General features: G+C 37.5%; 1 protein-coding gene across 13 annotated transcripts in view; it reads right to left on the bottom strand.

Annotated features, from left to right (window-relative positions):
- DOCK10 (dedicator of cytokinesis 10) overlaps window positions 1-23,976 on the bottom strand; it is a 260,328-nt gene that overhangs the window by 19,521 nt on the left and 216,831 nt on the right. For 10 of the 13 annotated variants that reach the window (XM_038573971.1, XM_038573966.1, XM_038573967.1 and 7 more), the window contains exons 30-48: window positions 23,692-23,788; window positions 20,977-21,021; window positions 18,867-19,042; window positions 18,624-18,740; window positions 17,471-17,582; window positions 16,626-16,747; window positions 16,423-16,537; window positions 16,266-16,332; window positions 15,991-16,038; window positions 14,920-15,021; window positions 12,883-13,007; window positions 11,508-11,620; window positions 9,603-9,740; window positions 8,773-8,955; window positions 8,111-8,221; window positions 5,949-6,164; window positions 4,088-4,145; window positions 3,662-3,760; window positions 958-1,064 (exon numbers count right to left, since the gene is read on the bottom strand). In XM_038573971.1, the coding sequence (XP_038429899.1) occupies window positions 958-1,064; window positions 3,662-3,760; window positions 4,088-4,145; window positions 5,949-6,164; window positions 8,111-8,221; window positions 8,773-8,955; window positions 9,603-9,740; window positions 11,508-11,620; window positions 12,883-13,007; window positions 14,920-15,021; window positions 15,991-16,038; window positions 16,266-16,332; window positions 16,423-16,537; window positions 16,626-16,747; window positions 17,471-17,582; window positions 18,624-18,740; window positions 18,867-19,042; window positions 20,977-21,021; window positions 23,692-23,788 (2,151 nt within the window). The remainder of the gene's footprint in view (window positions 1-957; window positions 1,065-3,661; window positions 3,761-4,087; window positions 4,146-5,948; window positions 6,165-8,110; window positions 8,222-8,772; window positions 8,956-9,602; window positions 9,741-11,507; window positions 11,621-12,882; window positions 13,008-14,919; window positions 15,022-15,990; window positions 16,039-16,265; window positions 16,333-16,422; window positions 16,538-16,625; window positions 16,748-17,470; window positions 17,583-18,623; window positions 18,741-18,866; window positions 19,043-20,976; window positions 21,022-23,691; window positions 23,789-23,976) is intronic. The other 3 variants (XM_038573968.1, XM_038573970.1, XM_038573961.1) reach the window with 2 other exon arrangements.

Raw genomic sequence — 23,976 nt, forward strand, 5'->3', positions numbered from 1 at the left:
GTCCTGCACTGGGCTCTCTGCTCAGCGGGGAGCCTGCTTCTCCCTCACCCTCAGCTCCTCCCTGCTGCTTGTCCTCTCTTTCTCACTCTTTCTCTCTCAAATAAAGAAATAAAATCTAAAAAAAGAAAAAAAAAAGGAAATAAAATCTATAAAAATAAATAAATATTCAGCTGAATCAAATTATATACTCAATGAAGCAAGTGGATAACACTGTTGGAATCCTTTCAGCATTGTCTTTGAGGAAAAGATTCTTAAACAGAATTTGAAATAGTTAACATAAATATGTAGTTGTATTACTGTTTATTTGCAAGGTATACTAAATTAAAATAAAAGCATATACAAAATTTAATTAAAATCTGCCCCCAAACTAGTTTTCTGTATCCTTTTTTTAAATCCATATAACACTGAGATTTAAACAATTAGCTTATGGAATATTTTTACTTGATGAGGGAGCTCTGTTTGCTTTATCAGAATTATTGCTATAATTGCCAGTAGAAAGCTTCTTTTGATTAATGAAAAATAACCATGGTTTGCAAATCAAAAGGTTTTCTGCAGGAACCAGTGAGCCTTTCTGTTCAAGTGTATTTGTAAACAAATTTTCTAATGCGTTAAAAAAAAGTGACCAGCTCAGAAAATTTTCAGATCCCTCAGGACATTTACCAAAGGACTAGGGACTTCACATCTTATAGAGGAGCAGACATTATAAATTTGGGTCCATCCTAGAGAAGTAAAGTTTAGTTTAAATATTCATTGAAAATTACGCTTTACCTATCAGTGGAATCTGATACCTGTTAATCTCAGCTTAATGCTGGCCTGTTTTTTACTTAACCTAAGTCCTATTATACAGTAACTTTATTTGATTTCTGAATAAGATTTTCTTTTCCATATTCAGCTCAATGTAACAGTTCAATGCATCTTTTTACTCGTTTACTATACACTAGATCATATTGATCTAACCTCATTGTATGGTGTGTCTTGCATTCCCGAATCTTCTTTCATTGCTCCTTCTTCTTTAATATTTGGTGTAATGCTCAGAAAAGCTGGCCAGCCCATAGAGAACATACCTTGAGAGGACCAAAAATGCGACATTATTATTTGACTCAAATCCTGTTTGGAATAAATAATGCCTTTCTTCATGATGTTACAAGTGGTAGCACAATAAAACTCACAGGGTCAAGGAGATGGATAGATTAAGACTGTTGATAAATAGTCTCTCCCGGGGCAACCAATGATCCTATTTTATAAATTTGTACCATTTTTCAGGTGACACATTTTCTTTTAGGAGCTGGCTTGGAATTATGGACAGAATACAGAATTTGTAGATAGACATGGTTCCAGGCTTCTAGTTTAGCCAGACTCTGAGCCTGCTTCTCCCATTTGTTAAACTGAACATGTTAATATCTATCTCAAAGGATGGTTGAAGGGATTCAAAACATTAATATTTGAGAAAACACTTGGCATGGTCAATGCATTATGGAAACAATGCTTATTACTTGCTAATTATCACTCTTTTGCATTATCTGGAAACTCTCTTAAATTTTCTTAGCACCATAGCTACCAAGATAAAAAGAAAAGATCTAGTTCTACAGATAATATAGAAAGACAGTTGAGCATGGGCAATGTCCCCAGAGGAGGGATTGGAACTGAATGGTGGGGAATTGAGTAGTTAGGAGCACAGCTTAGAGTGACAGACCAGTCCTTGAACTTTGGCCCCATCATGAGCTAACCATGCACCCTGGGTCAGGTTGTATAACTTCTCTTGTTTTTTTCACTTGAAAACAGGAGGCAATAATAGCACCTGACTCAAAGACTCATTACTGGAAACTAACTGAGATACCACCAGTGTAGAGCCAAGTGTGAGGCCTTACATGGAGCAAGTGTTTTAAAAACTGTAGTTAATACTTCTGTGAGATGTTTCCATTTTAAATAATTGCCTCATTAGCTATGAAACTAAATGATCACTCCCGAAACATGCTAGAAGTTATAATTAGAATAATTGTTGCAATCTAATCCTTGCATTTAAAATTCTACTTTCCTACTTTTTAAGATAATAATGTTCCTTCTGTAATTAAACATGTATTAAAATCTATGACAACTGATTAGCAGGGATATAGCAGAGAAAGTCATGATACATTTTTTTGCAGGATGATGATCATTATTACAGTGATACTTTCTGGAGTTGCTTATATTGCCTATGTTCTTATTATGTGCACATTATAGTTAGGGGATGTTTTCTCCCTCTGACTTAGAAACATCATAATATAAAAGTATATTAAGGACTTCAGATATATGCCAATGGATCTATCTATCTATCTATCTATCTATCTATCTATCTATGCTAATGTATCATAAAAAAATCACCTTCCTTAGAGCTTACTAAACAAATATATTGGTATGTTATAATCCAATATCATCTTAGATGTTGAAGTAAGTATTTAACATTTTTTTAATATTAAAGTTTCACGCAATATTTTGGGATAGAAGTTTCCACAATTTCTCAAACTGACACCTAGTTTTATCAGGTTTATTCATTTTTTGGTTAGGATTTGTAAGTCTTTATGGAATTTTATGGTAACTGATGATGACACACACAGGGAAGAAGGGTATGTTAGACAAAACAATAATGATTTTGATGACTTGCATATAAAAATGAAGCTAAATCGTTAAGTGTGGAATCGTTAAGCAGGAAGATCTCTGATTTTTAGGATGGACATGAGCCATGAAGCCAGATCTGGTTTCCTCCTCAAACAAGTGACCTCATTGTCTCATTGTTCACTTTGGTCCTTTGGTTCAAACGTCTTATCCACTGAGATTCTTTAGAAAATATATGCATAGTTAAAAGAATAAGGGATTAATTTTGTTCCCAAAATATTGTAACTGAAGTCCATTTACTTTTTGTTCAGTTATTTTTATCTTAATATCTAAAGATTCATTTTTGTTTTTCATACACTGAATTTTCCACTACAGTTTGAAAGTGAAGAGAGTGTTAGGAAACAGATTGCAGGCCATAAACTTTGGGTTTGAACAAACTTTTGGGAGAGAAAACAGATTCAGTGGATTAACCATGTTACCAAATTTTTTTACAAAGAGTAATTCTTTAGTTATTGTTACAAATTTTTTCATCAGACTTTAAAGATGAAATATTCTTAATTAAAGGAAACCAATACTGTGAATTATCATGTGTTCTAAGTTGTCCAACTCAGTTTATACTTTTAAAAAGGAAATGGAACATGTTGATTATATAGAGTCTTGCATATATATTTTTGGCGTTTCTTGTTTTGAATGAGTCGTCTTACTACATTTTACAATTCAAATGGATTTCTCTTGCAATTTTAAATAATTTCAGAATAAAATCCCAAGGGCAAACGAGTATGTAGACTGGTAACAAAAATGGCCATGACTCATAATCCTAAATCTTGGATAAGATGAGATTCTATTTGCAGAGAGTTTTTCAGTTCTAAACTTCATGAATTCAGGTAGATTTTGGAATGGTAGGAGCTTCAAGCTTTTACTGTGGGAGGTATGAAGGTCTGAGATAGTTTTTGCTTCTAAGGATACTCTTAAAAGTTTCATCCAAGTAAACTTTAAGCAGCAACGTGATTTCCTCTGCACTGTTCCCATGGGGATAAATGAGTTTATGCGGGAGAGTTAGATCACTCACTTCCTCCACCAGGAGCTGTTAGTAATGGGTAGCTATCACAGGGGTGGATATCCTCCGGGAGCAGGGATGGTGTGCATATCTTTTCCATTTTCCAGTAACCTATGGTAGTGCAAGATGAGGTTAGGACATTGCTGCATGATGTTGTTAATAAAAGCTTATGAGACTCTAAATGGTTAACCAATGAAACATTCTCATTTTGAACTAAGAGGCTGACCAGTTAGCCTTTTTGTACATAAAATAAACATTGATAATGGCACGAGAGAACTAAAATGTGAAGTACAGAATAACTAGAAATATCTGTGACAATTAATGTTACTTAATAAAACATAATTGAGATTAATACTACCTAAAATTAATATGTTAATTTTAATTTATGTTTAAACATGTCAACTTCTCGAATTTCCTCCCTGCCCATGGACGTCTTACCCTTTCTTTTCAGGTATTCTGCAATGAGGGCAGCGATGTGGATGTAGCACATTGCAGCCTGTAATAAGAAAGAAAACAGTTTTAGAGGAAAGCACAGCATAGATTTTACTATTTGCTTAATTGGACAAATCTTCCAAGGTGAGCTGATATTCCATTCGGTGAGAATATGTGGAGGCATCCTTTTAATGAAAGAATCAAAAACAAGAATTGATTTGATTTCCAAAAAGTTCCCAATCAAGAATAAAATGCCTCTTTGAGAACTTTTGTTTGTTTATCTGGATGTAGTTTTCACCTGAGCTGACCTGAAGAATTTTTCCATAGAATTAGCTTTCTTCCTTTTTTTTAAAAAAAGATTTTTATTTATTTATTCATGAGAGACATGGAGAGAGGCAGAGACAAGGCAGAAGGAGAAGCAGGCTCCCCGATGTGGGACTTGATCCCAGGACCCCAGGATCACAAACTGAGCTAAGTGTAGATGCTCAACCACTGAGCCACCCAGGTGCCCCCCCTTCCTTCCTTAATATCTAACGTATATATTTTTAAATCCACTCTCTTTTCTTGTTAAAACTACAAGCTAGAGCATCAGGATGGAAATTGGGAGTAAAATTAAGCTACCTTCTTACCTTTTCTACTTCCAGCAATGGCCCACCTTGGAAAATCTACTTCCTTTAAGATGGTCACCTCGACAAGGTGGTACTTGACTAAACCGTGCAGCATTATGTTACATGAGTGCTCCTGCCAACCTGGTCATATGGTGATTTTACTGTCCCCTAATGTCTCCTGAAAAGCTTTGAACATTGCTGACCACATACATTGCTGACTTGCTGAGGGGTCCACAGGACTTCAGCTTTTTCCTTCTAAGTTTTATGGAGGGATTTCTCCATTCTCTGGACAGTCCAAGGGAACTGGAATTTCTCATTCTTGTCCCATCAAATTGCCTCCAACTGTGGTTTCTGATTGGCTCTATTTCTATCCCAGGACCCCTCATATACATTTAGAACAACTTCAGGTGTTAGGATTATCCCAGATAAATTAATCTCTTCCCCAAAGGGGCATATCTCTGAGAATAAGACAAATTTTTCCATTTGGTATCTGGAAACCACTTGGGGTCTGTGAAACCGCTGTATAAAAATCCAGCCAGTGTTTAAATTGACATTAAAGAGTTGGTTATTGGGCAGCCCCGGTGGCCTAGCAGTTTAGCGCCGCCTGTAGCCCAGGGTGTGATCCTGGGGACCTGGGATGGAGTCCCGCGTCGGGCTCCCTGCATGGAGCCTGCTTCTCCCTCTCCCTCTGCCTGTGTCTCTGCCTCTCTCTGTGTGTGTTTCTCATGAATAAATAAATAAAATCTTTTTTAAAAAAGAGTTGTCTATTGATTTATAACCTTCCCATAGTGCACTCTCCTCACATGGCTTGTGGGAGTGTTAATATTTCCATCACCAGTTCAGACTAGCTGCAAATGAGGACAGATTACCCCAGCCGGAGATTACTCACCATGGTGGCAAGCTTTCCTATCGGACTCTAATTACAGGGAAGACATTTTAAAACACAGAACATTAACTTATATAATTCAATTTCCAGACACCCTTACAACCATCTTCCCTTAGTCTTAGGCTTTTAACATTCGGTCTGCATTGCATATCCTACAATTACAGCTGATACCAACAACTCTGGCCTTTACTTGGTACCATTTACATGGAGTCAGGCATTCTTGAACCCTACGTGCAAATTTAATGCCCATAATATATAATTGGGTCATATCTAGACGAGTGGAAAACTATGGTAACCTACTGTAAATGAAAATCCCATCATTCTGATGAAGAGGACAATGCCAGTGGAGAAGGACTGAGTCTTTGCTGATTACCTCGGATAAGTCTCCGTTTCTCGCGTGAATCTTGGCCATGCTTTCCAACCATGTCCTCCGCAGCTCAGGGGTGCTTGCATAGGAGTTTGCCAGACTGTACTGGAGATCCACCAGCATCTCGGGGTCCTTCTCATGTTCCTTCATCTGTGCTGTTGCCATCAAAACAGTCCTTATACGTTTCGTCAGATCTTTCACCTCTGCTGGGAAGTTGCTGTTCTTTGGAAAACAGAGAGCCTGGATCATTATCTGTTCTAATTCCTCAAGTAGGTCACTTCAAAGTTATGCTATTAGTTATGGCTTGGCATCACAGTTTGGTGCATTCTCTATATTGTTCATAAACATGTACTTTCTTTATATATGCATTCCATGTACTGTGATTTTACACATTTGACATAAGAACTGTGGTAGACTCCATCTTATCTGCTCATCTAGCTTCTTCTAGTAATAGCATCCTGATTGTTCTTTGAGGAGCTCTCCTCTCTGACTATGGTTCATGTGATTTGAAAGCATCTACTTCATTCATAGGCACCAGTGGGTAGCCCCCCAAACTGGCCTGGCCACTCATATTCTTTAATCCCTCAAGCCAGTGATCGGTTTAGGAATGGTCATATGATACAAGGTTTAGACCAAGAGATTCAGTTCTGGGAATTTGATTGGCAGTATTGAATGAGGTGCTTTTTTTTCTTTCTTTCTTTAAAGATTTTATTTATTTATTTGAGAAAGAAAGGGAGAGAGAGACAGCATGAGCTGGGGGAGGGGGAGAGGGGCAGAGGAAGAGGGAGAAGCAGAGTCCCTGCTGAGCATGTAGCCACATGTGGAGGTCAATCCCAGGACCATGACCTGAACTAAAGGCAGACACTTAGCTGACTCTGACACCTAGGGTGTCCTGAGGTGCTTTTTCCACCTATAGGATACTCCAGTGTCCTCAGAATTTCTAAGAGAGTAAGCTCACGGGGAGAGCCTATTCGTAAATGAAACAAACAAGGAGGAAAATTGAACTGAGAGAGAGAGGCAAAAATGAAGCAGTAGGGGAAGGGGACCCAAAAACATGATTATTTTTTAATTAAATACAAAACTTTCTTATTAAATTGTTTTTTCAATTTTACACAGAAGTAATTGATATATACTACTGTACGAGTTTAAGGCATGGCAGTTTGATTTATATATATTGTGAAATGAGTACCACAATAGATTCAGCTAAGTGTCATCTTCTTATATAGGTGCAAAACAAAGGACAGAAAGAAAAAAAAAGGAAAAAAGGAAAAGAAATTCCCCTTATGATGACAACTCATAGATTTTCTCTCTTAACAACTAACTTTTCTATATAGCATAGAGCAGTGTTAGCTGTAATCATCATGTTGTACCTGACATCCCTAGTACTTATCTTACAATGAGAAGTTGGTAGCTTTTGACCACCATTACCCACCCCCTGCCTCTGATAACCACAATTCGGATTTTTTTCCCATGGTTTTCAGTTCTTTTGTCAAGATCACACATATAAGTGAGATCATACAGTATTCATCTTTCTTTGATTTATTTTACCTAGCATAATGCCCTCAATGTCTATCTATGTTGTCACACATGGTAGGATTGCCTCAGTTTTTAAAGCTGAATGCTATGCCATTGAACATATAAACCACAACTGCTTTATCAATTCATTCACTGATGGACAGTTAGCTTGTTTCTATGCCTTGGCTATTGAAAATAATGCTATTTTGAATATGGGAGTGCAGCTATCTTTTTGAATTAATGTGGAAACAGTTTAATCCCTGGGTTCAACCATGACTGATGCCAGCCCTTATCCCTGGATTTTTCAGTACTAAGACTAAAGGAGAAGTCTTCAGAAATGTCTAGAAGAGAGATTCAATAAATTTGACCAAGAACAAGATTATGAGAGGATTACTGTATTTCTGGATGTTTGTGGTTAGTTTTCTTGTTATAGCTCATTCAATCACACACCTTGCAAATTCCACTTAACAGATGACAGACGGACACAGTTACAGCTGATTGTCAATTCAAACAAGCAAACTCAATGTAAGTACTCAGTTTAAGTCTCAATAAACAAAATACAGAAATTGTATTTTTTATGATTTTGATATTTCACAAAAGATATCTGTTTCATTTATTCTTGTCTTTGAAAATATCCATAAAGCATTTCTTACTTTCATCTGCTTGTCTCCATTAGCAAAATTATTGGTAATTGCAAGGGAATGTTGAAACCGAGAGCCTCCAATCCCGGCATCTGCTATTAACTGGCTTACAGCCTTGATGAGCTAGAAGAGAAAAGAACAATGAAACTTCAAAAGTGGTAGCTCAGAAATAGTAATTTTAAAGAAGTCCATTGGACTGGATGAATGTATCATTGATTGTTCCCTGTGAGTTCAAAGAATAGCATCTTTATGCATTAAATTTTTAGAAGGCCATATCATCTAGGGCGTTTCCTATAATTTTAAATATTTATATAATAAGGAGTTATAGAGGGAGGAATCTTGGGATGCCTTAAAGAAAGACATTTCTGCATGCAGAATCTGGTGGGGTTTGGCATCCTAGAGATAGCTATGGTTTCCTGAGTCGTGTATTCTAGTTGATTCTGTTCCCTGGAAGAAGAAGAGAAAAGTCCAAGTGGGACTACGGGTTTTGCTGATTTCTTCCCAGCTACCCTCTTTCTCTGAGCAAGAGCTGAGTGTGCAGAGAGTCTTAAAGGAGGGCTCCTCTACTGGTAGAGGAGCTGGTAGCTTTTGCCCTGGGGCCAGCAGGCTTCTATCAGTGTTGGAACAGATAAGTGGTTTTCACCACAGCATTAATGAAAATTGGCAGCACTTACTTGTAAGTGGGATCGGACAATTGACTTCTGTTTGTTAAATTCAAAATTCTTCCTCATGAAAAAGTACAGAAGTGCTGATGCTTCAGTCTGCGTTGACCGTGACCTGTGGTTACAGCATTTCAGGACTTCATAGCAGAATGATCCACACAGGTCAGCAGGCCCCTGAAAGAATGCTGAAGGAAACTATGGAAATAGAAGGACTGGTTAAAGGTGGACATGCCTTCATTTTACTCTGTGTATGCCGAATTTTATAATTCCTTAGAACAAAATCCACCTTTTTTTTTTTTTAAAAATCTAGTGTTTTTCTTCTATCTGCAAGTGGAAGGATAGAATTGTATTTATTTAAGTCTATAGTAATATTTCTCTTTTTTCCTAGAAATAATCATTCTCTACATGATAAGTTTCCCATGTATCAATAACCAATGACAACCCAGAACCAGGGACTGAGAGCTTTGAAATGCTTTCTATTCACCCAACATCGTCAAACCAGAGGGATCCTCAAAGGTGGTAGCTCTGTCTACTTAATGTGGCAATGGACATCACATTTGATGATGTGCTTTTTACCTTTCTGCCACAAATACTGAAAACCAAAAAAAAAAAAAAAAAGCTAGATGTTAATTTTATTCCATTTTGATATCCCAGTGGATTGGCTGTCAAGGCTGTGAACTTATTTTCAGACCATGAATCAAATGGCTTATTAAAACCCCAGAATAGTCTTATAAAACCAAATAAAGCAAAATAGAAGAAAACAAGTCTTCTTCCTCCACAGGATTATTATGTGTTTATCATCATCCTTCCCAAGCTTTAATTGGAGCCAGGAAAATGCTTACCTTGCATACAAACAGTCTTAAGGAGGCAAACACATGCTTCAGTGCTGTGGCTGACTGGTTGACTTGGAAAAAGAGCATGTAGGTATCAAACACCCTCTTCATCATTGAGTTTTGACATTCAGATTGTTGGAGTTGTCTCTAGAAATTTAACACAGAAGTTAATTAGGATGAGTTAAGGGACAACAGTATTCTTTCAAAAGATATTTGTTGTGAACCTACTATGTGGTAGGCATAATTCTGGGTGCTGCAAATAGTTTTGAGTAAGAAAATAAGGTCTATGTTCCCAGTGAAACTTACAAAGCAGTAATTGAAAAAAAATTACTAAGTAAGAAAACAGAGCAGAATGATAGGATATAATAAAAAATAATTGCTTTGGGCATAGGATTATGCTAGATAGGGTGGTTAGTCAAGATGTCTTTAATGGATCAACTGACATGTGAGCTGAAGGAATTGGCCATGGGTAGATCTGAAGGGTCTGAGAGAGAAACCGTTAGTATCAGGAATACGAATTGGGAAGAAGCTTGTGAGTTCAGATTGAAAAAAGGAGCAGAGCAGCCTGAGCATGGGGTATGGGGTGAGATCAGGAGAGAGGTAAAAGATAAAGTTATAGAGAGGCAATTCCCCAGGCATTGGTAGGGCCTTTAGGATGTCTGAGATTTGGCTGACATTTTCAATGAGCAATAAAGAATTAAAATATGGTTTTTTCTTTTTCTATCACCATGCTGACATTTTACCTGAAAGTGGGCTTTCTTGGCATGATCATTGTGTTTGGCATCGATTTTATTCAATGGATCCAACTGTTCCTACTTCAACCCCGAACATCTATGAGCTCATTAGATTAAGCTAATACTTTAAATATCTCTATTGAGGTATAATTGATATGTAATTTCTATAGTTCACATTTATAAAATTTTATATAAGTGGCATCATACAGTAAATACTCTTTTTGCTTGGCTTCTTTCACTAAGCATGACTGAGCAGTATTCTATTGTATGGATATACCACCATTTAAGAAATCTATTCACCTGTTGACATACATTTGAGTTGTTTCCAGTATTTATTAAAAATAAGGCTTCTATGAATATTTGTGTACACAGTTCTGTATGACCAGATGCTTTTACTTTTCCTAGGTAAATTCTTAGTATTGGAATGGCTGGTCACGTGATAAACATTTAACCTTTTAGACTTCCATACTGTTTTCCAGAGTGTTTACATTCCCGCCATCAGTGGATGAGAGTTTCAGTTTTTCCATACCCTCGCCAAACTTGGTACAGTCTTTTTAATTCTAGTCATTCTAATAGTCTGTAATGGTGTTATTTCACCAAAGTTATGCAGATGACAATAAGCACACAAAAAGATGCTCAGTATTATTAAGTCTGTTGGATCTAGCTGTTATTTGTCTCTCCCCTTGAGATTGAAAAAGTAAAGTCCCACTCTCCCTCAGCCTGGCTTGCCTGAGAGGGAAGTAGGAGGAATAATGAAGAATGTTTATTATTTGATGATAGTGAAGTACATATGTAGGTATATCATTTGAGTAGGTAGTCAACTTGTGATAAAATTCTGAGTCTCATCTTTAAAATTTTTTCCACTCACACTTAGGTTGCTTTATGTAAAGTTAATTGATTTCATAGAATATTTTATTATTTTTTAAGGATTTATTTATTCATGAGAGAGAGAGAGAGAGATAGGCAAAGACACAGGCAGAGGGAGAAGCAGACTTACCACAAGGAGCCTGATGCGGGACTCAATCCCAGACCCCAGGATCATGCCTGAGCCAAAGGCAGACACTCAACTGCTGAGCCACCTAGGCGTCCCTCATAAAATATTTTAAATACATGTTCTTGACTTTACACTTTTCTACCTCCCATTTGTTCACGTTGCAGAAGATGTCAGAATCACACTTACCTGGTGAATCTGGGTGAAAAGGGATAGCAGGTCTAGAATAGTCAGGCAAACTTCTGTAGCTATATTGGCCTCTGTGTCCACATGATGCACAATGTCTATTTCATTGGAGTTGCCTACAAAATATAAGGTGGAACATGCATAAGTGTCTAAGAAAACTCGTATCTGATAAAGGACTTCCTTCTATTATAACACAGTCAATGTTTACTGGCATTTTGATAAGCAATTTATTAAATCAAAGTGCTTTTGTTTTTTCAATTACCTTATCGGCTGAATCAAAGACTCTAGATAGAGACTTGAGTGGATGCTATAGACTGAATGTTCATGTTCCCCCAAAGTCGAAGCCTGAATCCCCAATGTGATGGTGTTTGGAGGGGAGATCTTTGGGAGGTAATTAGCTCATGAGGATAGAGCCCTCATGAATCGGTTAGTGCTCTGATAAAAAGAGACACCAGAAAGATAACCTGTCATGTGAGGACACAACAAGAAGGTGGCTGTCTGCAAACCAGGAATAGAGTTCTCATCAGACATCAAATCTGTTGGCACCTTGACCTTGGGTCTCCCACCCTCCAGAACTATGAGAAATAAACGTTTGTTGTTTAAGCCACTTAGACTGTTAACTTGTTGTAGCAACTCAAATTGACTAAGACAACGTGTGTGCCCCTTTCATATGTCAGCTATAGACAAGAGTGATCCACTTGCCATTATTTCTTACTTCCTTCCATTGACTTAGGCATTGACAGAGTCATATTTCTTTCATACTCAGTCTGGGTCAAGTTTTACACTCCCAAGCTAACAGACGAAATGTACAGTCTCTGTGGGCAGTGTTCACTAATGGCTATTAACGACACTAAATATATTTACAGGTAAAGGCATACGCCTTCAAACAAGTAACTCTGCCCATAATCACTAACATGTACAAGATACAAAACACTGGGCCCATTTTTCCTCATTCACAAGCTGGAATGTGTGGATCACTGTGTTCCAGATGTCACACTTACTGCTTCTAGGACATGGACAACTTTCTCCTCTTCCCAAGGAGCAGACAGTAATAATCTGGTTGAGAGAGGCCCCTGTAACCCTGACAATAGAAAGTCACTTGACACCAGAGGAGCTACACCAAGCAGATTAGACTGAGCAATTGGCCTTTTTCCTTTCTTCTTTATAAAGACACTACACTTTTTAAATCCCCTCTCTGGTGATTTCTTTCCTCTATGAAAAGTTTCCTGGGCTACAGCAAGCCTGAAAAGTAGTGATCTAGGTGGCACAGCAACAGCCCCTACGTTTCTGAAATATTATAACACATTTCACGTTTTGCACACATCTAGAGAAACACTGGTAACCATCTTGTTACTAAGAAGGTTTCCTGTTTACTTACTGGACATGGTATTGTCTAACATCTGTAAGAGTTTGGGGTTTGAAAGTGCATTTTTGCCTCGAATTATAGGTAAAGTTTGTGATCTGTGCTGCTTATGTCCTTCATGAGTGGATGTGGTATGCATCCTGAAAATGCAATAAGAAAAAAAATGGTTAAAGTACAAGAGAAATGACATACAAATGTTCAATCAAGTATTCCAGATTGAGTCAAATAAAGTAGTTTTTAAACAGAGGTGTTTTATTAAAAATATTGATTATAGGTAACATGATAAAAGGGACTTTTAAGAATGCTTTTGGAGAAATTGTATTTAAGCCACAAAAAGGTTCAGAATGATAATCAATACCAAAGGATGACAGAAGAATAATAGATACTGCATTTAAATCTGAACAAGCATATTCATTATTGTTTAATGAAATCATGAAATTCCATGAGAATTTCACAGTATTCCATCCTAGTAGGGGAGAGAGCTAACAGGGCTGCTGGTGCAGCCACTTTCCCAGGCCGATGACAATGGCCTGCAGTGACTCTCATTCAATGTCTCCTTGGCATTTCCATCTGGGGGAATGAGCCAGTGTTATGTGGAAGTAGGACTACTTCTCATTCTTGACTTTCATTTAAGCTATCATTTGGCCAAGATAACAGAACATTTTTTTTGGATGAAAGCAGGCAATAGGAGATACCCTGAAGAATCAAGCCTGTAGAAGAGGCAAAGAATGGTTTTCTCTTGGTCCCACTCTTTGAGCCTTATTTGGTTCTGGTGAAATCAAAGGCTCTGGATGGACTGAGGCCTAGAAGATCTACCTTTAGTTTTCAGTAGCTAAGGGAGTCAGGGTCATTGCTGAAACTACAAGAAATAATAGGTTCTGTGCTATATGGCCTGGACCTTTGGGACTGGTTTACTTCCAGGTTTTGAGTCTATTTTAGTATGGAACTTCTGGAAGAAAAATCCTGGTTTCTAGAAGGGGAGAGGTAGGAATGTCCAGGGTCTGTCTAGATCATTCAGGAAGGAGCCTGAAATCAAACTGACCAAACATCAACAAAATTGCAGTGATCTCAGGTACATTACTATTGTCTTTAAACGTAGAAAGTCATTGTTTATAGTCCTCTATTGTATTACCATTTGAAAAACATGCCTATTACATTTTCTCATTTACTTTCACACAAGGGACAACTTCAAGGAGTCTCTATGGACTAAGAGGCAAAATTTACTCCTCAATTTACTGGTTATATACCACTTTGCTATTTCCAAAATTCTTTCTAAAGTACAGCCATTTTCACATTATATATTATTATGGTACCTCTGGGAGGAATAAATCAAACTAGAGAAACTAGAGAAAATTTTAGCAAAGAATTCTTATTTACTAGACTCAGGGGAGATTTAAAGTAGGATTTCAGGGCAAAATTTCCCCACCACATAGGTTAATAAAGGATGACTCCAGGTCCTCTAAGCTAGTCAAATCAGTCTAATGACTAGGAACTCTACCGTGAGCTTATCCATGCTTCCTCACTGCCTTTGACCCTTTAAAAAACAATTTGAGCTCTAACAATACTGCTAACATATTACAATTACTGAGAGGATGAGGAGATACAACCTCGCATTTTACTTTGTCACTAGGAGGTTAGCAAACATTAAATGAATAATTTATTGGAATTCTGTCTTTTGGGTTCAATTAAATTAAGGTACCTATTAACCCTCATCTTGTGCATGGCATTGTGCCCTGAGTGCACATTAATAAAGCATAATCCTTGCTTCTTAGGTCTTCACAAGCTAGCAGGGCAGATGGGGAAGTACCTAAGAAATTTTTTCAAAGAAACATAGAGTTATTGTACTCTGCATTTGGTTTGAAGTATGAGCATATATACATATGTGTGTGCACCTGTGCATGTACATATGTGCACATCCACACCTCCATACATGTATATACATCCATAATCATATATATATATGTATATATACATATGCAGACATGCATATATATATATACACATACGTATACATACAATATAATTACAAATATCAAGTAAATGCGATGTTACCATTGTGACAAGGGGCCTGATGTTTGGCAGGAAGGATTAGATCCTTTGAGAGTTCCATTGTTCTGGGTGGACTGCACAAATTTAAATGCAGCAGCAATTTTTCTGCAAGGAAAACTGATGTTTTAATCATAGCTCAGTATTTCTAATTTATTTATAAATACAGAACAGCAAGTGGCAGAGTGATTACTGAACAATGAAATAGTTCACATGCTATGAAAAATAAAATTACATCTTCTGGAAATGGGAAATGGAGGTTTAGTGAAGGTGCTGGGGGCTTTGTGGTCTCTCATGAGGAAAGGATATCAACACAAAAGTTATTCCATATTCATTTTTATTTTTAGCTTACTGAAAATATATTCTTTCTTTCCTTTTAATTGAAGAATAGTTGACACACAATGTTATATTGGTTTCAGGTGTACAATGTAGTCATTTGGTGAGTCTTTACATCTATTGCAGTCACTAGAAGAGTACCTGTCATCTGTCTCCAACAACAAAACCAATGACTATATTCCCTCTGCTGTACCTTTTATTCCTGTGACTTATTCACATTGGGTGTATTTTCTTAAATAGGAATCTTCTACATTCCATTCATACAAATGATAGATAAGATAGTTCAGACAATCTAGGAAATGTGGTTTCCTTTCAGAAATGTATGTTTTGTGCTTTTCTCTCTAGACAGCTTTACCTAGCCCTAGATCTACTATGGGTATAGGACAATCAAACTTTTATGTCTACTCTGAGGTCAACCTTACTATCCCTATGTGTATTTTAAGATTTCTAACATATTTATAAATCTAACATGATACATTACTAATGTCATAATTTTTAAAAATATTTTTTATAGATTTTATTTATTCATAAGAGACAGAGAGAGAGAGAGAGAGAGAGAGGCAGAGACACAGGCAGAGGGAGAAGCAGGCTCCATGTAGGGAGCCCAAAGTGGGACTAGATCCCGGGGTCCCCAGGATCATGCCCTGAGTTGAAGGTGGTGCTAAACCACTGAGCCACTGGGGCTGCCCCATAATTTTTTTAAAAGACCAGACTAACCTATTGGAATTTCAAAATCATTACCTTATTATATTTCGTTTCCCGAGGTATCTGAAATTTTGAAGACAAACACTAAAAAGGAAGGGAAAAAGTCACATTCTAATCATTCATGCCCTTTTATTTATACAAACTGTCCATTTAAATACATTAAAAGAACAATATTATATTTTCTTTAAATATTTCATGCATGAGCATTGATTGATAGTTCAGCATGTGAGTCCTTAGAATGAAGGATAGCATACTGAACTATTTTGAAGCATTCCAGAAAAAAATTTCCACTAATCAACTCTATAACTTACTCTAAGATGCTGAAGAAGTCAGACACCTCTGGGCTAGGTGCTCTTTGCCAGTAGGCAATCAGCGTCTCTGAAAGGAAAGACCATGTGGCATGAGACTCTTGGAAATTGAAAGTTTTTTCCTTTTTTTAAAAATTTAATTTTCAAGAGCTCTCTTTACCCTCTGAAATTGTCTTCATAATGTGAAGAAAGCACATGAGAAGACTTCTGGTTTCTGCTTGATCTAACTTGTCAAATCGAAGAGTTGACCCTATCAAAGATAAGGGCCTAGGGATCTAGGAATGGAAGAACCAAGAAGTATTTAGTTAGAGTGGGAGAGTACTGACTCACTAGGTGCTGGGTAATTGGGAAGAGAAGCCCCACCTTTTCACAGTTGTCAGTCTTCTCACTGCTCTTCTCATTGGTGCTTGGGTTGGAGTCAAGACTCGCTAAGGATGCTCTGGAGTCAGCATGGTTTACTGCAGAAATAGCTATTGATGAAAATGCTGCAAACACAAGCCACAGCACACAGATGATAATGAGATGCAATGGGCACACACGCAGAGCTCAGATGATGACCCAGAAAGATGTCCAGCATTGGGGTGGTAGCAGTGTTGGGAAAAGCCAACATAACAAAATGTGGAAGGGTCATTAAAGACATGCTACATTTTAAGAATGATCACAATGGCCATGTCAGCATTAAAGATTTAGGAAAATTTAGGCCATTATAAATGGAATTAAAATAAAACTTGTTCTTTTGATTTCTTAAAAAAACTTGTTAAAGAAAGTTTCTTTTTTGAAAATGCTTTAATAAATGTTCATAAAGATGCTTTTGGGGAAGAAGCTTTCAAGTTTTGACAGTTTATAAGAGATGAAGATGACATTTCCAAAATAGTTCTTCAAAGTAAACTTTGAAGTTGATGGGCTATTATATTTTAAAAGGTGGTACTCAATGAAAACTTAAAGATTGTTTCCAGAATGAAGTAATTTGGTAATATCTGAGTAGATTACTCTGTGAGCCAAGTAAAACTGAACGCTAAGGAGAAAAATAAGCCCCTGGATAGTCTTCAAAGAAATAGTTAAGAGACTCTTTAGCTATATAAATACAGTATACTTTGACACACAGAAATTATGCACATTGAATTATGGAGTGGGTAAAAAACACAATGATATGTAATGTAAACATGGATGAGAGTTAAACACAAGTGTTCTCACAAGGTCTTAAGTACCTGCTATGGAATTTAAAACATCTTTAGAAAATGATGTGTCCACAGAGTTTGCATGTTTCATAGCTGACTGGGTGTGAAATCCTCCATTGGTGCTGAGATCATCTCTAGACCCCTGCATTCGAAGCACAGAAGAGATTAATGTGAATCGCTATATTTCAACATTGTAGACCTGCTTTTGATTTGATGTTATTTGATTTGACCTTTTACATCCCAGCAAGAATCTCCTGTCAAAGCAGGTAATGGAAATGAATAGTCATAACCATACTCTTTGTCACAACTATATGCTTGCCACAATTTGATTTCTTATGTGATTTTATTTTTATAATGTAGTGGAAACTATCTTTTAGATATAAACTAAATGGTTGGAGTGGCTACTGATTTTTTATGGATTATACTATAGTTTACATATATTATTATGGATTATTTTATGTATATTACTAGTACTAAAAACTAATCCCAAATACTTATTATGTGCCAAACTCTATGATAAGTGTTTTCTATTAAACAATTTAATCCTCCTAAGAATCCTGTGATGGAGGAATTCTATACAATTCTATGAAGAAGACAGTGGAGGTTGAAAGAGGCTGGATGACTTATTTAAGGTTACACTGCTAGTAACTGGTATCACTGGGATTTGAACAAGGTCTTCCTCTAAAAAAAAAAAAAAAAATCCAAAGGCAGAGGTCCTAACTGACGTGGTAATATCTTGCCTTCAGCAGTGTGTTAATTCATCCAGGCCGTGAACACAGGCACCCATTCTCAAGTGGCTGGTTGTGCAGCCACTATGATGGCTCAGTAGAGGAGGAATGACAAACAGGCCACTCCTCCGTGTGACTGAAGCACTTGGCTATGCTAACACCAGGTGGTCATAAAGCCGATGCAGAAAGGTCGCTGGGGAGGAGGTACACTCTGAGAATGGGGCCATGCATGCAACAGAGGAACCTGGTAAAAACTGGACTGAACTAGAAGGTGATACAGAGAAGGGAGGAAAATGATGGATGAGGTGGCTTCAAGGACCAATCGGAACAAATGACATTGATGTGAACGTCTCAAAATGGCTGGCACCTCTCAGTTTGCTCACAATCAGGGGAAAAATAGCTATCCAGGCAAACTCTTTATTAAAATGCACATTTGAAATATTCTCTAAACTTACCTGATTAGATGTGTTGACAGTAAAAGGATATAGGTCCTTCAGGTAAATCCTTGGCATATTGTCCAGAAGCATGCCATAGAGGGGCATGTATAAGCTTGCTATCTGGGCCTGCTTCTCCTAGGTGGAAAGGTATCCAAAAGAAATGACTCACATAAAAATCAATAGTTTTGTAAGTTTGATATGCATTTAATGCAGTAAGCCATTAAATGGTGTTTAGGGAAGGGAGAAAAGAAAATCACTCACTGGTTCTCTGTATCGATCATCAAATGAATGCTTAGCCATTAGATTTTTTAGGACAGCTAAAGCTAAGTGCCTGATGTCTTGGTCTTCTTGCAAGGCAAAGCCAACTTCTCGGAGCAGAATTCCAATTAAGAAGTGTTTGCGGCAAAATTCATTCGTGACCGAATATTCAGGCATATCTTTGTGAGGAAAGTAAAGAGATCATGTTATTGAACACCAAATGATCACTTTATAATTCAGAAAGATTTATCCCACAACTATCAGCCCTCTCACTACCAGGGAGAGATTCAGTAATGCAGTCTTGCTACAGGGATGAGAAATGAGAGAGAGGAACATTCAGGAAGTATCCTGTGTAGACTACTACCAATCATACTCACTGTCAATGGTCAAACTGCTCAAAAGTGGCATGTCTACAATGTTACAAGAGTTGAGAGGAGAAAAGTTTATTTTCTGTCTGGAGGCATCAGGAGACGATATCGGAAGGAATATGTTGAGATGGGAATCTGAGGCTGCTGAAGGTTTGGAGGTGCACAGGGTTGGGAGACAATAGAGGTGATGGAGGGATGAGAAGAGGTTGGGAGGACAAGGGGGCAGGGTTTCAGTGACACCAATTTCTGAAAGCACAGTGTGTGGAGAGCACAGATTGAGGGGATACCAGTCAGCACAGCAGCCAAGAAGGGGATGGTAGGATTTGAAACTTGGGGGGCACTTGGTGCCAGATGATGAACAGACTTAAGCACAAATTCTTTAGTAGGCATCCAGGACCCTCCACCATTTAGCACTGAATTTTGTGGAAAGTATTACATCACCAATGGCTTTGGGATCAGTGGCCTGATCAGATCTGTATTTATTCATTTGTTCACAGGGTGACAGGATATAAATAAGTTATTTTGTAGGGAAATGTGGGGAGAGGGCTATAATGCAGGATGTTTGGCTCCAGGGGAGGGAGGGGAGAAGTGAGATGCATCTGAGCTGGGAAAGGAGAAACTAGGTAGTGGAAGAAAAATCACAAGGACAAGTTGGCTGAAGAATGTGAAGGAGCAAGAAGAGGAAAGCCAAAAGGGGCTGCAAAATTTTGAGCCTGAATTATGGAGGAATTGGAATGCAGTTTTTAAGAATTGCCCATTGTGCTTCCTAAAGGTAACTGTTAATTACAGGACTAGCGTCCACTTCTAGAACATGGACTGAGTACCAACACTGGGCTAAACAGTTTATTGGTGTTATCTCAGTGAAGCCTCCAGGGTTACCCGTTAGATGTATTAAACTGTTGGAATATTCCAGTTCATCGCTTACTAGGAGCAAATTAAACATATGGAGTTTTGTAATCTCTGAAAATGCCCTGGAGGTGGGAGAACAGGGAATGTGGAAGTTCAGGAAACTGGTCCAAGGGGCTTAGTTAGGTTAAAAACAGATAGTGAGTATTCATGAGGAGCCAGAAGTAGAACAATAATTTGTAACTCCCACCCCAACGCCAGACAAAAGTTCTGCCCAGAGTATTTTATAAGTTATGAACCTATTTTAAGAAAAAAAAATTTCAATCTTGAGAGTCTAGCTGAAAAATCAGGCTGTAGTTTACTAACAGAAACATATCAAAGAAAGCTAGTTACGCTGAACAAACATGTTACATATAGCTGGGAATTTTTAAAAAGATTTTATTTATTTATTTATGAGAGACACAGAGAAAGAGGCAGAGACACAGGCAAAGAGAGAAGTAGGCTCCTTGTGGGGAGCCCGATACAGGACTTGATCCCAGGACCCCGGGATCATGACCTGAGCCGAAGGCAGATGCTCAACCACTGAGCCACCCAGGTGCCCCAGGAATTTCATTTATGATACACCCTCAGAAAATGTCAGATGATCTGGGAAATTTAAAGAAAAAGTCAAACTCTGGAGAATAAAATATGAAGGGATTCAAGTTGGGGGAGCATCTAATTATCTGAACAAAAGTTCAGTCAGCTTGTTGACTATCTGGATTGTATGCTAATGTTAAATATATGACGATTTTTTGGCATCTGGAAACTGGAAATTTGTAGTATGTATATCTATCAATATTATCAGATTATGATATGGTTATTGATGCTTAGATAATGTAATATAAAATATAATTATTTACCTGATGCGTGTAACTCTTGAGTTGATTCCGAAGGTGTCAAGGGATCTGGATTTAATGTAAATAAACAAGAAGTTCAGACATACACATACTCAGATACACACTATACTCAGTAACTATGGGTTATTTATTTATTTATTTTTAATTAATTTATTTGACAGATAGAGGGAGAGAGAGAGAGAGAGCGAGCACAAGTAGGCGAGCAGCAGGCAGAGGGAGAGAGAGAAGCAGGCTCTCACCTGAGCAAGGAGCCTGATGAGGGGTTGGATCCCAGGACCCTGAGATCATGACCTGAGCTAAAGGCAGACGCTTAACTGACTGAGCCACCCAGGTGCCCCAACTATGTGTAATTTACACTAAAAATTAAAATATCTTGTCCTAAATTCTAAGTGAGTCTCTTCGATAAAGTTCTGTTTTTGAAAACAAATACCATAGGTTGGTCGTTCCCTTAAAAACAGAAAGCCACAAATGGAATTATTTTAATTCTTGGCCTTGTACCTGAGCACCTATTTTTTCTATCAGAAATCTGCATGCTACAAAACGTATTTCTTTATGTTCACTGCTGATAACATCAGATCCACAAAGAGACTATCAGGCCTTTTCCTGAGCTACTGACAAACAGTAAACATCTGGAATCAAAATGATAAAACAGGTTTGCTCTTCTTGAGTATCTTAACCAGATTGTCTAACCCAATAATAAGTTAGCACTAGTTAAAAAATGAGAAGGAATACAAAACAGAAGTTGTCCAAAGTCACATTTTTACCTATTTTTCTATAAAGGTATTTAGATGAAATGTTTTATAAATTAGAAAGAAATAACAAATTAAATAGCTTATGTTTATTCCTTAATGGAATCAAATAGCTTATATTTAAGATTAAAATGACAAAACTTTTATGGTGTGACATATCGTAAGAGACCTTTTAAAAAAAGATTTTACTTTTTTTCATTCACAAGAGACACAGAGAGAGAGAGAGAGAGACAGAGACAGAGACATAGGCAAAGGGAGAAGCAGGCTCCGTGCAGGAGCCCGATGTGGGACTCTATCCCAAGATCCCGGGATCATGACCCGAGTCAAAGGCAGACGCTCAACCACGGAGCCACCCAGGTGTCCCCCCCTTTGATTTTTTTCTTCTGTAAGAAACTTTTAAGGACAGAGAACAAACCAAGGTTTGCTGGAAGGATGTGGGTGGGGAATGGGCATTAGATGGGGGATGGGCATTAAGGAGGGCACTTGTGATCAGGACTGGGTATTGTATGTAAGTGATGAATCATTAAGTTCTACCCCTGACATCATTATTACACTATATGTTAATGACCTAGAATTTAAATAAAAACTTGAAACATGAGAAATAAATAAGTTAAAATAAAATGAAAACATTTTTTACAGGCTTGATAATGTACTTTACCCTATTTTCCATCCCAAATATTAGTTTTGTATAATACATATAGAAGACACTGCAATACATGTGAGGAGGCTTTTTACCATCTTAGTTTCTGCTTTCCATGAATATCAGAATTGTGCCCTGTGGATAATTTACTCACTGCTTTTTTTTTTTTTTTTTTTTTAGATTTTATTCATTTATTAGAGAGAGAGAGAGCACTTATGAGAGAGGATGAGAGAGAGATTAAGAGCAGGGGCAGAGGGAGAAGCAGACTCCCTGCTAAGCAGAGAGCCTGGTGTGGGGCTCCATCCCAGGACCCTGGGATCATGACCTGAGCTAAAGGCAGACACTTATCTGACTGAGCCACTCAGGTGCCCTTACTCACTCTTACTCACTGCTTAGAAGAAAGGTATTTTTTCTTCCTTCTTCCTCCTTGTCTTCCTGCCCACTTGCCTCCCTCACGTCCTTTCTACCTTCCTCCTTCACATCTTGAGATGTAATTGACTATTTAGCATTATACTGGCTTCACATGTACAACATCATGATTCCATATTTGCATGCATTGTGAAATAGAAGCAGTACATTTTAAGTTCCTAAGTCATTTTAGTGTTTTCTTTGCATCTTGATGTTTGATTGGCTTCTGATGGCTAGATGTGTGATGATCATCTTGGTATCTGCCTATCTATATTAGGTATATATATATATAATATATTAATAAAAGTTATAAATGAAAAAATTTTCTGTAGATCATTTATGTTTTAGCAAGTATTGGAAATGTAGAGCCCCATTCTTCCCTGCACAGACATCTGGGGCTCTTTCTAACCCAGAGGTACGGTGTATTTACAGTGTTCTCCTCCTGCCTGCCTTCCTTTCTCCTTTTCAAGTAACAGGTGTTTTGGTTTTTAACTCATTTAGTGGAATTGTATTTAAACATAATGAGACACATTGACTGATAAGCTTAAGTGAATAACGTACTCATAAAGTAGAACTTCTCCTCTCCATAATTTCATGCTTTTCAAAATCAAAGGAAAGATTTATTTTGGAGCCAATATACTAAAAGGATTGCTATAAGTTAAAAATCCTTGATTTATAATAACCAATTTTATAATTTTGTTGACCTTCTCTTTAATACAAGGAGAAACAGAAAAAATTGAGAAATATAGAGCCAGCCACTACTTTTGCATTTTAGCCCGATTGCCTAATGCCCACGTGACAGCTTCAGGCAAACCAAGACCAAGGCAACAGGAAAATAACAACACATAAACAAAGGTAAAAACACACGAACAAATGTGAATGTTTACTTTGTGGGAAACTGAAAATTCTGGACATTCTTACCCGGAATGTTTGCTGATCTTATGGGGAGACACAAAGGAATAAAGTGTTCATGCTGACATACTTCTTGAAGAAAATCAAATTTATACTGGCATAAGGTCTGAAAAACAGGTGAACCAAATGACTATTATTTACACACCAAGAAGATTAATAACAAATCAGTACTTGAATTTTTTTTTAAGATCTTTATTTATTCAAGAGAGACACAGAGAGGAGAAGCAGAGACATAGGCAGAGGGAGAAGCAGGCTCCCTGCGGGAGCCCCACATGGGACTTGATCCCAGAACCC

The sequence above is a fragment of the Canis lupus genome, chromosome 25 (genome assembly GCF_011100685.1).
Source record: "Canis lupus familiaris isolate Mischka breed German Shepherd chromosome 25, alternate assembly UU_Cfam_GSD_1.0, whole genome shotgun sequence".
In the NCBI taxonomy this organism is placed as follows: Eukaryota; Metazoa; Chordata; class Mammalia; order Carnivora; family Canidae; genus Canis; species Canis lupus.